The sequence below is a fragment of the Bos taurus genome, unplaced genomic scaffold (assembly GCF_002263795.3).
Source record: "Bos taurus isolate L1 Dominette 01449 registration number 42190680 breed Hereford unplaced genomic scaffold, ARS-UCD2.0 Leftover_ScbfJmS_1772, whole genome shotgun sequence".
NCBI classification, from domain to species: Eukaryota; Metazoa; Chordata; class Mammalia; order Artiodactyla; family Bovidae; genus Bos; species Bos taurus.
In genome coordinates, this window is record NW_020190874.1 from 20,151 (window position 1) to 35,268 (window position 15,118).

General features: G+C 43.4%; 1 protein-coding gene across 1 annotated transcript; it reads left to right on the top strand.

Moving 5' to 3' along the window:
* Nucleotides 1-542: 542 nt before the first annotated feature.
* LOC112445534 (uncharacterized) lies at nt 543-3,654 on the top strand. Its single transcript, XM_024989049.2, has 3 exons — nt 543-1,513; nt 2,272-2,470; nt 3,443-3,654. The coding sequence occupies exons 1-2, from the start codon at nt 907-909 to the stop codon at nt 2,427-2,429; spliced, it is 765 nt and encodes a 254-aa protein (XP_024844817.1). The 5' UTR covers nt 543-906; the 3' UTR covers nt 2,430-2,470; nt 3,443-3,654.
* The last annotated feature ends 11,464 nt before the right edge of the window (nt 3,655-15,118 follow it).

Genomic DNA, 15,118 nt, shown 5'->3' on the forward strand with positions numbered 1-15,118 from the left:
GAACTTTTTAAAATAAGTGTATCTCTGATGACCTGAGCTGACACAAGGTGGCAACTGGGGACCACACCCAGCTTCCCATACCCCAGGGTGCCGCCTGTAGGGACATTACCATTTCGTTTTTGCAATGGTGCAATGTAAAGGACAGAGAAGGCAATGGCACCCCACTCCACTACTCTTGCCTGGAAAATCCCATGGACTGAGGAGCCTGGTAGGCTGCAGTCCATGGGGTCGCTAGGAGTCAGACACGACTGAGCAACTTCACTCACTTTTCACTTTCATGCACTGGAGGAGGAAATGGCAACCCACTCCAGTACTCTTGCCTGGAGGATCCCAGGGATGAGGGAGCCTGGTGGGCTGCCGTCTATGGGGTCGCACAGAGTCGGACACGACTGATGCGACTTAGCAGCAGCATCAGCAGCAGCAGCAATGGAAAGGAAGGGACTCCTGTGGGCTCAAAGTATGACCTGGTGCTGGAAGGCTTCCATGCAATCTGAAAGCCTTGATCACTCATTGGACAGCGGTCATGCCAATCCTTGCCTCCTGGCAAATGAGCTTAGAGCTGGCGCTGGAGGAAATGGTCGCGGTTGACCCTTCCAGCTCCACCTACCGTCACCAGCCCATTAGGGTCTTTCCCGCCTTATCTGCCACCAGCTGAGCTTCCGTCTTTGTGGGCCGGTCTGCGGGCCTCCCCCCCCCCCCCCGCCCCGCACCATTCCTGTTGTGGGGCCACACCAGCCACTCGAAGACTCCTGTTCCCTGTGCAGCCGACGTCTCTGCTGTCCCCACCCCCACCCTGCGGTCCCAGTGCAAACAGAGTCTCCTCAGTGCAACACTCAGCCCGGCAGCCGCCATCTTCCCCACAGGCATCACTGCAGGAGGATCACTGTCTGGCACGTCTCTCCTGCCATGTCTGCCACAGAGGAGAACGACTGGATCCCAGGTGGCCCGGATAGAGCTGGTGGCGGGGCGGGCCACGACCCCAGTCTCCTTGGGGTCCAAGCATCTGCTTGGGAGGAGACGGAAGGAGTCGAGGAGGCCACGGCTCTTCTGGCTTCCTTGGAGGTCTCCAGAGCCCTTCCCGGGGAGCAGGGTTGGCCACAGGCTGCAGTGGAAGAAGAATGTGGTAGAGAGCCGTTAGAGGAGTTGGAGATGGTGGAAGATGTAGAGATGCAGGAGAATGAGGAAGAGGGTGAGATTGACTTTGACTTGGAGGACGTGGAGGAGGAGGAGCACCTGTCTGGAGAGGGTGAGGAAGAGGAGGACGAGAGTGAGCAGGAGGGTGCGGCAGAGGTTACAGGCCTTGGGTTCTGCGTGGAGACGTTTGGGCCCCTGTTCTGGAGTCACGTCGACTCCTTTCTACACAATTTCCGTGACAACAAACATGTCCTGTTCCGGCCTCCCACTGACCGCCTGATGGCCAGGGGCCGCTCCCAGCCACCCTCGGACCCTGGAGAAGGTCTGGTGCCTCCTCAGGAGCAGGAAGACCTGGGAGAGGGAGGCAGAGTCTTGCAGGGTGAGTACCCGGTGGAGGGCGCTCCACCCTGGGAGCTGTGGGATCCTGCAGAGGGGGTTGCTTCCTAGAATACAGAGGAACCAGCAGTGGAGGCCGAGTTCTGGGCGAGGAAGCACTGACTGCTGCCTCTGAGACTGGGAAGGTTGAGGCCTGTGATCCCGGAGGGGCTGAGGCAGGCAAGTGGTGGCTGAGACTTTAGGCCCTTGTGGGGCCATTGAGCTCAAAGGCAGTTAGGTCTCTGGCAGTCACGCAGTGGGTCAGAACTCTCAAAAACCTCCGGGCACAATTTACACAATTGGAAGCCCAGTTCTGGAGACCTTCATGGTCTCGAGAAAAAGCATGCTGCCTTCTACCAACCTAGAGGCAAACAAGTGGCATCCCTCCCTGTTGGTCAACGGCTTTAACAAATGTGAATATTCTCGGTAGGAGGATCTGAGAAAATGATGACATAGCACAGGGGCACTTTTCAGCAATTGAGGAATCTGTGAGCGTCCCCATAGAATTTGTCTTTAAGTCAAAGGAGCATTTTTTTCCATTGAAGTTCCGACACACACATACAAAATGGTATCAGTATCAAATGATTTGGATCCCTTCTCCAAAGGGGCCAGAAATAATAAGAGGAATCTGTGTGCTGATCTACTGGAAAGAGTGGAAAAACGTTTGTGAACATTGTCAAGCAGCAGACATGATGGGGGGCTAGAAATGTATCCAGGTATTATTTGTTGTTTCTTTTATTAAACCTATTTCTCTTCTCTCAGGCCTAGACTCTGCTGCTGATTTGAGGTTGGGACATTTTCCCTGCCAACTTTTGACCCCAATGTCTGCATCACTCTGCCCCAATGACAAGGGTGAGGATCAGTATGAAAACATTGATGAAGAGGAAGAGGATGGAAATGAAAAACCTGAAGGACTCTAAATGGATGTGGTCTCAGCAAAGAGCAGCTCTGGATAATACAGGTATTGTTGTATAGGCTTTAGTACGACATAACCATTCCTGACACATACCTGTTACTAACAGCTGTATATTTTAAATTTTTCTTCTGTAAAGTAAATAAGAAAATTGTTGAAATTTAATTTTGGAAAAGCAGTTTATTGTTAATAATGTTTTCTAGATAATGCAGGAGGCAGTATGTTCTGAAATGTATTTCATTTATAGCCACAAGTCCTTTGTCCTGTAGCTTTAAGTCTACTACAGATGGGAAATTTACCAGACCTGGAAATGGAGACCAGTGCTTGTTTAGAGAATAGTCACCAGAAGCAGCAGCTAAAGAGACTAGGCCCTGCATTAGCTGTGTCATCATCACCTGGCCACAGAATTGTAGTCTCTTGTACTGATAATTACTTTGAGAAAGCGATTCCTTACAAAATAGTAAGATGTTAAGGGTTTCAAGAGAACTGCATTTCAGGATTAATTCACAAATATTAGTTCAATTTAGATTTTTTATTCAAAAGAAAAGAAAACTAGTCTCAGTAATATTATTGGTTGTCACTGGGCTGGTAATTAAATCTTTGTTTCTTGTTCCTCTATTCATTCATCTTTTAGTCTCTGTCACTCACTGTCTCACTCTTTCTTAGTTTTCATGCATGTGGATGTTTGACAAAGCCTCATCCTCATTTTACTCATGTGGAAACTGAAGGTCTGGAAGTATAAGGGATTGATGATTTGTGCAAGGGAACACCAGTTTTTAAGGTGGAATGACTTATTTAAATCACATTGTGACCTTTGAGGGAAACAGCAAGCATTTATAGCCCTGGGCAAGAGGGAGATAAGTTTTGCATGAGCAATGATGTGCACCCTGATCACCAAGGGTCTGGGTTACAAGAAGAAAACATTGAGAAAATAGATGTACATACTGTTGACTCATATTTAGAAAGTCACTGCATGTTATTGAGGTACAATTGTTAACTGGCTCTTATTTCATCCTACAGTGGGAAGGCATAGAAAAAGCAGACATCAAAAGAAAAGATGAATTTGTTCTTCATGGATATTCTTGTTTTCATTAGCCTGAAATACTAATTTTGCTTCAAAGTTTCAATGCCCCAAAGTGATATTAACTACTGACATCTGACTTTACTCTTACCTTTTACAGGTAATTTGATAGTATTGTTCACATTGGAAATAAAAGCTTGTTTGAAAATAATAAGCTGTATTTTTTTTTCACATATATACCACTCACTCAAATCTATCATTGTTCAATTTATTCTGGCCCACATTACTGTCACTGAAAGGGATTTCTTTCCGCTATTTGTCAAGTCTGTTTTAAATCCTTTTATTGCAGCCCCAAATAAATTAAAATATAAGATTGTAAATAATTTGTGGGATGGTGCCCTAGCCTCTACTATATTTTATTGAAAGGAACTGATGGATGACCTAGCTTGCCTGGAACAGCAGCATCAGCATCAGCTGGAAACTTGTTTGCAATGCACATTCTCAGACCCTGTTCCAGACCTACTGAGTTGGAAATTCTGAGGGTAGGCCGCTAGCCATCAGGGTTTTACAGTCCTCCAGGTGCTACTGAAGTACACTGAAGTTTCAGAACCACTGCTTTAGAGCAGTGGGGGAAAGGTTTGCTACACCCACTGCAGGATCATCCTTAACTCACTGACTTGGTACTGTTGCAGGTAAACTAAACAGGGTGGTAAGGTCTGGACTTAGGAAGACACTAGAATTCTCAGGGGCTTGAGACACAAAGAGGGGTGTGTTAGTGTCCTAAGGTTACCGTAACAAATTGCCACAAACCAGATGGCTTAAAACAACAGAAATACATTATCTCAGTTCTGGAGGCCAGAAGTCTGAGGTCAAGGTATCAGCAAGGGTGGTCCCTTCCAGAGGCTCTGAGGGAGAATCTGTTTCATGCCTCTCTCCTGGTTTCTGGTGGTTGCTGTCAGTCGTTGGCATCACATAGCGTTTTCCCCTGTTTCTTTGTCCTTTGTCTTCTCATAAGGATATCAGTCATACTGAATTAAGGACCCACCCTAATCCAGTATGACCTCATCTTAACTATTATACCTGCAAATATCTGAGTTCCAAAGAATGTCACATTTACAGGTTCAAGGAGTAAAGCTTCAACATATCTTTTTAGGGGGACAAAATACAGCTTATAGCAAGGGGCAAAGATTCAGGGGTGGAAGCGACAAATAGATAAAACCTACTTCTGAAAGGGTAAAGGCATTATGATACCATACATATGTGAAGTTTAAAAAGATGCAACAGTTCTTATATTGATTATAGGTTCATATATTTGTAGTAAAAGGTATACATAGGAGTGATGCATACATATGTAGCATGCAGAAAGGTGTGTATGAGAACAATAACCTTATTTAGGACAGTGGTTAAATCTTATTCAATAGAGGGAGAATTCAACTGGGGAGAGGTATTATGGGTTTAAATTTTATTTGTAATCTTTTGTTTTTAAGATGAGCGATGGTTGCATGGGTGTAGTAATCTCTGTACCTTTGTCTAGGTCTGAAATATCTCCTCTAAAGAAAATTGAAAGGCGAAATGGGCCTAATATCTGGAACTTACTGAAGGAAAACTGTAAAGGGCTATTTGAGCAGAGTAGAGAGGATCAGAGAAGAGTACCAGGGGTTTGGGGTAGAAGGCCTTATTTCTGTATTTAGTTCAGGCCACTGGAATGCTTGCTAGTTAGTAGCAATACCTTTTCCTATTTTCTGTGCTAGTTCATCTCATATCCTTGTGTATATTAACATTATTTATTAATGTTTCTCCCGGACTCCCTAAAGTGTGAGCTTCTGAACTTATAGGCTTCTATTCGTCACTTCTAAAGCATTGTGGTTTCTTCTTCATAGGTGCTTGATAAAGGTTTGTTAAAGTGAAGTTAGTATAAGGTATCCACAACCGTTTTCCATGACTCTGGTTTTGTCATTTAAAAATGTATTATCACAGAGTATTACTTATGGCTTGAACAAAGAAAAGAGGCACAAGAACTTTTTTCATTGTTGTTTAATGAAATAACAGTCCAAGTAGAAACTTATCCATGTAGTGTCACTTGGACTGCAAGGAGATCCAACCAGTCCATTCTGAAGGAGATCAGCCCTGGGACTTCTTTGGAAGGAATGACGCTAAAGCTGAAACTCCAGTACTTTGGCCACCTCATGCGAAGAGTTAACTCATTGGAAAAGACTCTGATGCTGGGAGGGATTGGGGGCAAGAGGAGAAGGGGACGACAGAAGATGAGATGGCTGGATGGCATCACTGACCCGATGGACATGAGTCTGAGTGAACTCCGGGAGTTGGTGATGGACAGGGAGGCCTGGCGTGCTGCGATTCATGGGGTCGAAAAGAGTCGGACACGACTGAGCGACTGATCTGATCGGATCTGATCTGAGTGTCACTTGAAAGGCTTCAGATTGGTTGTTTGGCTTATGCCATGCTAGGAGTGTGTGTGTGTGTGTGTGAGTGTGTATTTCTGTGTTAATATAGTTAATGTAATGTAATTCAGTCATGTCCAACTCTTTGCAACCCTGTGGACTGTAGGCCTCAAGGCTCCTCTGTCCATAGGAGTGTCTCACTGGCCCAGTGAGAGTACTGGAATGACTTGGCATTTCCTCTTGAAGGGGATCTTCCCGAGCCAGGGATTGAACCTGCATCTCATGGGTCTCCTGCATTGCAGGCAATTGCTTAACACTGAGCCACCCATGTATAGCTGTAGTTAATATGAAAGGCCCTTATGTGGGCTTAAGAATTTTTGGAGCTTCACTATAAACAAAAAACCCCTCTTTTTGAGATAAGCCTTTTTTGGTGCATACTCTTGAGTCTGTGTCCTGCCTCTCATTATGGTCCAGGTACCTAGGGCCCTGAATTTACTCTCCAAGTGGCCCTATGTTCCCAGCCCCAAGAGGCATGTGTGTTCCTCTTCACTGAGTCTGTGCTTCTAAGGGTTGAGTGGCACAGTCAGTGCTATACTCTCAGGACTGAGAGGAATCTAAGAGGTGGTGGCTTTGTATACAGGCAACAGGACAAGTGGGCCACATTATCCACATAGATGTACGTGACGCCTCTCGTGGTGAGGGAGGAACCTCAGCCTTGCTTCACTGAAGGTTGCTGAAGCTCTAACATATCGGGCTTCTCTGGGTCTCTGAGAGATGGTCCCTAAATCAGGTCAGGGACAAACCCTTTCCTGTTACTCTGGGTGTTTGTGGGTTTCCCTATTTTCACATGTATTGAATATATTCTCACTGAGTCCTTCAACCTTGAAAATTTGGGGCTTCTTTAGGATAAGACCTGTCTTGTACCTATCTGTCTCAGCCAGGAAAGGTTAGGCTGTTTTGATATTTTCCTTGGTTATGGCTCCATGTTCTCAAAGGATGTGATCCAAAACTCTCCTTTATTCCACTACCTGGGAGATTACCATTGGGAGAAAAAGAAAGGGGGATGGTGGGTGCCAGAGATGGAAACGATTTTCTGTTACCACTTAGGGATATTTTAATGATACTACAGTTAGTGATGAAGAATCACTGTCCTCTAAGCCCCCTATTTTCAGATGCTTGTAACTCCAAGGAATACAAAGGAGTACACATTCAAAACTCTAACATGGCAGGACTCTTGGAAAATGATGTTTTGTGAAATGTGGTATTCTTAAGTCCTCTGTGATATGAATCACATAGTACTATAGCATAGGTTTTGAGGCATGAAATTTACATTTCGTAGAAGTCTAAGCAATGGTTTATGTGTGCTTAGATGAATTGATCTCATCACCAACTCCATGAAGAAAATCAGTTTAAAACTATTCCAAGAGGCACCTAAAACTTAGCTCTTTTTCTCTCCCTCTCTTTCAATTTGTTATTTACTCCAGTGCCTTTATTTGCATTTCCCACTATATTTTAGTCCCCATCAGTTCCTTATAAATTATGAACTATTTTGTATATACAGAAGATAATACAGCATATATGTAAGGTATATCATAATAATATAAAAACCTGTTTACCCATCACACAGCTTGAAAATTAGAACATCGCCAATGCTTTTGAATCTTACCTGTGCCCTCCATGATTCACTTTCTCATTCCTTCCCAGAGGTAACAACTATCCTGAACTTTATTAATAATTCACTTATTTATACATTCCCTGCATGGAAATGTTCCTTCAAATTACATTATTTCTTGTCCATTTTGGAGTGTATGCAAATATAATTATACTAGATGTATTACTTGTGTTTCTCCCCTCCCCCATCACCCTGTGTTTGTGAGATTTATGTATATTGATGTGTACAACTTATAAGTCAGTTTTCATTGCTGTACAGTTATCCATCATATGAAAATCCCACAATGTGTCTATTTCCTGTTTGTGGACATATGGGTTGTTTTCATTTTTATCTTTTTGCAAATCATTGTGCAGTGAACTTTCTCATTCATATCCCCTGATGCCCATCCACGAGAGTTTCTCTAGATTCTCAGTTGAGGGCAATTTTATACACAACGCCCCCCAACCAAGGAACATTTGATAATGTCTGGAAACATCTTTGGTTGTCATAACCGAGGATGTGCTCCTGGCATCTAGTGGGTAGAGGCCAGAGACACTGCTAAGCACCCTACAATGGACAGGACAGTCCACAACGCAGCATTGTCTCTTCCAAAATGTCAACAGTTGAGAAGCCCTGATCTCCAGTACGTTCATAGACATGAAAGTCCTGGATCATAGTGTGTGCCCACGTTCTGTTGCAGGGAAAAGCCAGTTCTGACCCCATGTTGGAACTGTTACTTTGACTTGTTTTTCATTGCTTTTGTTATAGTCATACACAATGGCTGCCTCAGAGAATCCTGCCCCTCTGCCTAACTGTTAAACTAAACTGCTTTTGTTCAAGACCCTATCCACATGTGGATGACTAAAAGGAAGAAGTTAAACATCTCCTTCCCGAGGCCTGCCATTCTAAGAGATATTTACAACATTTATGGGCTTTTCACTTTGTTTCCTCACCTCCTCCCACCTGATCTATAAAGGAATCTTGTATCCAGACCCTGATAAGATGGTTATTTTGAGACATTAGTCGGCCATCTGATAGGTCAGATGGCTTTCCAGATAAAATGGTATTCCTTGCCTCAACACCTTATCCCTGATTCGTTAGCCCATCGTGCAGGGAGCAGAGCAAGCTTGGGCTCAGGAACAGTTCAACTGTACCTGTTGTTGATTAGTCGTTAAGTCATGTCTGACTCTTTTGTGACCCCCATGTAGTGTAGCCTGCAAGGCTCCCCTGATCATGGGATTTCCCAGGCAAGAATACTGGAGTGGGTTGCCATTTCCTTCTCCAGGGGATCTTCCTGGCCCAGGGATCAAACTTGCATGTCCTGCATTGGCAGGTGGATTCTTTATTGCTGAGCCAGCAGGGAAGCCCCTCAACTTTACTAGGTAATCTCAAATATCTTTCAAAATGGTTGTACCGGATTATATTCCCAATAGCAGGAAATGAGAATTCTACTTGCTCCACATTCTTGCCTACTTAGAGCATAATTACTGTCATTATCTTTTTTAAGTCGTAAGTTTTTTGTTTTGTTTTTAATATTTATTTGACTGCATTGGGTCTTTGTTGAGGCACGTGGGATCTTTGTTTCAGTGCACGTTGTGGCACGTGGGCTCAGTAGTTGCAGCTCTCTAGTTGTGAGACGTGGGCTTAGCTGCTCAGCAGCATGTGGGATCTTAATTCCCTGTGCGCATGTATGATTAGTCATTAAGTTGTGTCTGACTCTTTGAGACCCATTGGACTGTAGTCCTCCAGGCTCCTAAATCCCCAAATATTGGGATTCTCCAGGCAATAATACTGGAGTGGGTTGCCATACCCTCCTCCAGGAGATCTTTCTGACCCAGGACTCGAAGCTGCATCTCCTGTGTCTCCTGCACTGAAGGAGGATTCTTTTTACCCACTCACTAGCTGTTGGGAAAGCACCTTAGTTCCCTGACCAGTGACCAAACCTGCTTTTCCTGCATTGCCAGGCAGGTTCTTAACCATCAACAACCAGGGAAGTCCCAACAATATATACTATATGAGGCCATTGTTAAGGGCCGCCCTGGTGTCAGTCTGTCCTCTGGAGAAGGGAATGGCTAACCACTCCAGCATTCTTGGGGCTTCCTTGGTGGCTCAGATGGTAAAGAATCTGCCTGCAATGCAGGAGATCTGGGTTTGATCCCTGGGTCAGGGATAACCATTGGAGAAGGGAATAGCAACCTCACTCCAGGATTCTTGCCAGGAGAATTTACAAAATTAAAAACTGGCATGCATAAATAGACGATAAGAGTATACTAAATAACTGCGGGTATGAAGAAAAAGAATGAGAGACCTTTGGGAGGTGGTCATTTTTATTTAACTCGGGTATTTACAATTTAAAGAAGTATTTTCCTGAATAATACCACATAACTGGCATAATCAGGAGGGTGGGAAGCGAGGAAGCCACTGGACTACTCTGTTTCTGCTGAGACCATCACAGATTTTGGCTGCGAGACCACACTGACTCCTTCTCCATCTATACAGTCAAAGTAGATGTCTCATGCCTTGCCTTTTGATACCCACAAAGCTAGGAACTGTACCCTGGGACCTCTATTGTCACTGGTGCAAAAGACGTGGAATTTTATGAGCCCACGCTCACTAACAGAAAACAGAAACCACAGGAGAAGCACGGACTACACCTCACTTCTCCTTCCAAGTCTCATGGGTGTTTCTTATCTACTTGCAAGAAGCTTCTATTCATGGAATCCAGGCCATCCAGGCAAGACTTCAGGAAAGGTAGACTTGGTTTCCAACTTCTATCAAGACTTACCTGCTGTAATTGGGATTGGGATGGAGTCAGGTGAGCTAATCTATGACATTTGCCACAGGATGTAAAACTGAAGGTGGAGATGCCAGTTTGGAGGCTATTGTAGTAGTCCACCTGAGAGATGATGGCGTCTTGGATCAGGGTGACAAAAGCAAAGGTAGGAAGTGGTTGGATTTACGTTTTACTCAGAAAACAGGACTCGCCTGTACATTATGGCAGGGTTGAGGGAAAGATAATAAAGTCTGAAGATTAATAATTCCTTTCACTCCTGTCCTAGACATTGTTTTCTTTGCAAACCCTCAAGCCTGGTCTAGGAACCCCTCTGATGTATATCACCTTATCATGTGTTTGGGAATTCCTTGTTTCATCATCTGTATTTCTACTACACAGTCATTTCCCCAGGGGTCGATGTATGTGTGGCTATGCGTGGCACAGTGGCTGGCATGGTGCTCTCTCAATAAATACTGTTAAAATGATGAATGAAGGAATGCTGGATCACTATGAGTTCATCAGCTCAGTGATGGTGAATTTCTCTGTATTAAGGGGCCCTATGACTCCTTGCTTATTTCCAGTGTTGCCAGATGGGGCTACATCTTCCAGTGTGCATTGTGAACACATTTTAGTAGTCAAAAACTGAGATCCAAACCCAAGTAAGGGGCGTGCAAGTGAGGCTTTTTCCCGCCAATTCACATTATGTTCAGCTAAATTTCCCTTTTGCTCTCCATGAGAGTGATTGCCCTAAGCCCACTTATCCCTCATTATAGTAAATCAGAACCCCAGAGAAAATTCTTTTTCTTTTGTCCTGTGCTCCATTGCGAAGAAGAGCATGTCCACATGAATATCTAGACAAAGCTGCTGACAGAAAGGTATAACTGCTGAAGCTGCTGCTATAGGAAATACTTGAGAGTCTCATTGAAAAGGAAAGCAGAAACATTAACTTGATATGGACTAAGAGCTTTGAATAATGTTATATGTGTAAGCCTTTAAATTCTGTGATGACAATAAAACACTAAGTCTAGTCATTCCAAATTATAAAGTAAGGCAATAAGCTGGTTCCACGTAACTTAAGGGTTTACCACCCCTACTGGGTACGCCAGAAACTACACTTCAGGTCTTGTAAAGAATAGCCATCATGAACGATCAGTTGCTTTGTACATTGCCACTTCTAAATTAACGGGATAGCAGCACGTTTAAAATGAATTTATTGTGATTCAGAGAGGGTAGTAGTTTGTATATATATTAAGCCCTTGCATATGAATGAGTTCCATTCCGAGAGTGCTATAAGAAGTCCAATGTATTTGTTAAGTTCAACAAAGTTAACCTAGATACACAATTAACACAATCGGCTATATAGTACTATTGTAATATATTTATAATACTTTACACATGCTGCCGCTGCTGCTGCTAAGTCACTTCAGTCGTGTCCGACGCTGTGCAACCCCACAGACGGCAGCCCACCAGGCTCCCCCATCCCTGGGATTCTCCAGGCAAGAACACTGGAGTGGGTTGCCATTTCCTTCTCCATTACACATGACTAATACATAAACAAACAAACACAGAAAATAATGAAAACATTTTTAGTCTTAGAATACACTACCTTGAAAAGTATACTAGTACAGTATAACAGGGGCTGGCATCGAATGAACAGGCAAGAAGCGTTACTGACTGGAGGAGGGAAAGGAAGTGGGAGATGGTATGGCTGGAAGATTGCCAGCCATAGGAGATGGAGGGAAAGCTGCAATTTTTGCATCTTTGAAAGCTCACAAGTTGAAGATTCGCACATGGGAACTTACTGTATTGCTTGGGGCTCTAAAGCCTTCTTGGAGCCTGTGTCAGAAAGAGCCTTTTCTGATCTCCTGGATTCCAGGAGCTTCTGACTGAGGCAGACACATTTGGAATATATCCTAGGCTCTAACTCCCCCTGGACTGCATTTACCAACCCTTCTGTACACCGGACCCTCCCCTCACTCAGAGTTTCAAAACTCATCTCAGGAGCTATGGATAAGGTCAGGTGGCTCCCATGACCTATGTTTTGTCTTCTAATTGGCTTCAGTGATCCATATTTTTCCTTCTCATATGTCCTATCAACTGGCCAGAAGAAAAAGTCCACTTAACTCCAGAGTGTCTTCCATTTTTGGAGCATTGATTGTATATCTGGCAAGAATAATTTCAGTGCTTTCCATGAATTAACTCATTGTATCCTACATGGAAGTCTTATTACTATCTTACTCTAGAGATGAGGAAACTGAGGCAAAGCAAAGCTGTGTAAGTTGCTTAAGCTTCCACAGCTAGAGAGTGGCACAGGTGAAATTCAAACACAGCCAGTCTCGCTTCAGAGTCTAAGCTCTGACTTCTACTACATCATCTCCCCTCTTGGATGGAAAATGTGAGGAATAATACCTATCTTAGAGAGCTCAAGTGAGAATTAAATGATTACTATTAATTCTGTGCAGGAGGGTGGCCACTTACTGATCAGTGGGCTGGGACAGAGAGTATACTTTGTAATGAAGGTCCACACATAATCCTCAGACCAAAATAACCATTTTTGTTTATTTTTAATAAATTTAAAGTGAAGTTCTACATAAGCAAGGTATCATATTAGTTCATTTCATTGGAAAGAAGCTCTCTGATCTTCGAATATGTTTGCATCAAGAAGATCACAAGTAGCGTCATTCTACTTCAATAACTACACTAGTCTTTGACTGTGTGGATCACAACAAACTGTGGAAAACTCTTAAAGAGATGGGAATATCAGACCACTTTACCTGCCTCCTGAGAAATGTGTATGGAGGTCAAGAAGCAACAGTTAGAACTGGACATGGAACAGTGGACTGGTTCCAAATTGGGAAAGGAGTATATCAAGGCTGTAAATTGTCACCTTGCTTATTTAACTTATGTGCAGAATATATCACGTGAAATTCCGGGCTGGATGGAGATCAAGCTGGAATCAAAATTGCTGGGAGAAATATCAATAACCTGAGATATGCAGATGACACCACACTTATGGCAGAATGCAAAGTGGAACTGAAGAGCCTCTTGATGAAAGTGAAAGAGGAGAGTGAAGAAGTTGGCTTAGAACTCAACACTCAAAAAACTAAGATCATGGCATTTGGTCCCACCACTTAATGGCAAATAGATGGGGAAACAATGGAAACGTTGACAGATTTATTTTATTGGGCTCCAAAATCACTGCAGATGGTGAGTACAGCCATGAAATTAAAAGATGTTTGCTCCTTGAAAGGAGAGCTATGACAAACGTAGACAGTGAATTAAACAGCTGAGACATTACTTTGATCACAAAAGTCCATATAGTCAAAGTTTTTCCAGTAGTGATGTATGGATGTGAGAGTTGGACCATAAAGGAGGCTAAGCGCCAAAGAATTGATGCATTCAAACTGCGGTGTTGGAGAACACTCTTGAGAGTCCCCTGGACTGCAAGGAAATCAAGCCAGTCAATGCTAAAGGAAATCAACCCTGAATGTTCACTGGAAGGACTGATGCTGAAACTGAAACTCCAATACTTTGGCCACCTGATGCAAAGAGCCAACTCATTGGAATAGACTTTGATGCTGGGAAAGATAGAAGGCAGGAGGAGAAGGGGAAAACAGAGGATGACATGGTTGGATGGCATCACCAACTCTATGGACATGAGTTTGAGCAAACTCTGAGAGATGGTGAAGGAAAGGGAAGCCTGGCGTGCTGCAGTCCATGGGATTGCAAAAAGTCCGACACAACTGAGTGGCACAAATGAACAACAGCAAGTAGCTGTAAAAAAGAGCCTGAAAGCTCCTGAAAAGGTAAAAGCCTTATGGTTGTCTCATCAATTCCACTATTAGCTATATAAGCCAAAGAATTAGAAGTATTTGTTCAAACAAAAGGTAACAAACAGTTCTATCCCCACGTTCATAGCAGCCGTAACCGAAATGGGAACCCAAATGGGAAACATCCCAAGGATCCACCAACTTGTCCTCAACTTGTCTCACATTCATAAACAAAAGTGACCCTCTGTACACGGGCATAGCATTCAGCCGCAAAAAGGAACGAGAGAGGCCAGACACAAAAGGTAACATATTGTAGGATTTTATTTCTCTCAGCTATCTAGAAAATGTAAGTTCATAGAGGGAAACAAAAGATTAGTACTTATCAGAGCCTGGTTGCAGTGAGGGGGAAATGGAAAAGGACTGATTACTGGTATGGGGTTTCCTTTAGGAGTGATGATTTATTTAGGGACAACAGAGAGAATGGCTGAAAAGCATTGTGAACGTACTAAACGCCTGTGACATTCACCACAATAGTGCAATAATATTTTTTTTTGCTTCTTTTTTTTAAATTTTATTTTATTTTTAAACTTTACATAATTGTATTTGTTTTGCCAAATATCAAAATGAATCCATCACAGGTATACATGTGCTCCCCATCCTGAACCCTCCTCCCTCCTCCCTCCCCATACCATCCCTCTGGGTCGTCCCAGTGCACTAGCCCCAAGCATCCAGTATTGTGCATTGAACCTGGACTGGCATCTCGTTTCATACATGATATTTTACATGTTTCAATGCCATCCTCCCAAATCTTCCCACCCTCTCCCTCTCCCACGGAGTCCATAAGACTGTTCCGTACATCAGTGTCTCTTTTGCTGTCTCGTACACAGGGTTATTGTTATCATCTTTCTAAATTCCATATATATGAGTTAGTATACTGTATTGGTGTTTTTAATAGTGCAATAATATTTTTAAACATAAAAAGTGCTTATTGGCTTAAGACTTCTGCAAATAGATTGGGAATTGACTTCAACAAATGCTGGGCTTCCTTTGTGGCTCAGCTGGTAAAGAATCCTCCTGCA

Coding starts and splice junctions, on each gene's coding strand:
- LOC112445534 (XM_024989049.2), top strand. CDS start 907: ATGTCTGCCACAGAGGAGAACGACTGGATCCCAGGTGGCCCGGATAGA. Junction 1,514..2,271: donor GGGAGGCAGAGTCTTGCAGG/GTGAGTACCCGG, acceptor CTCTTCTCTCAG/GCCTAGACTCTGCTGCTGAT.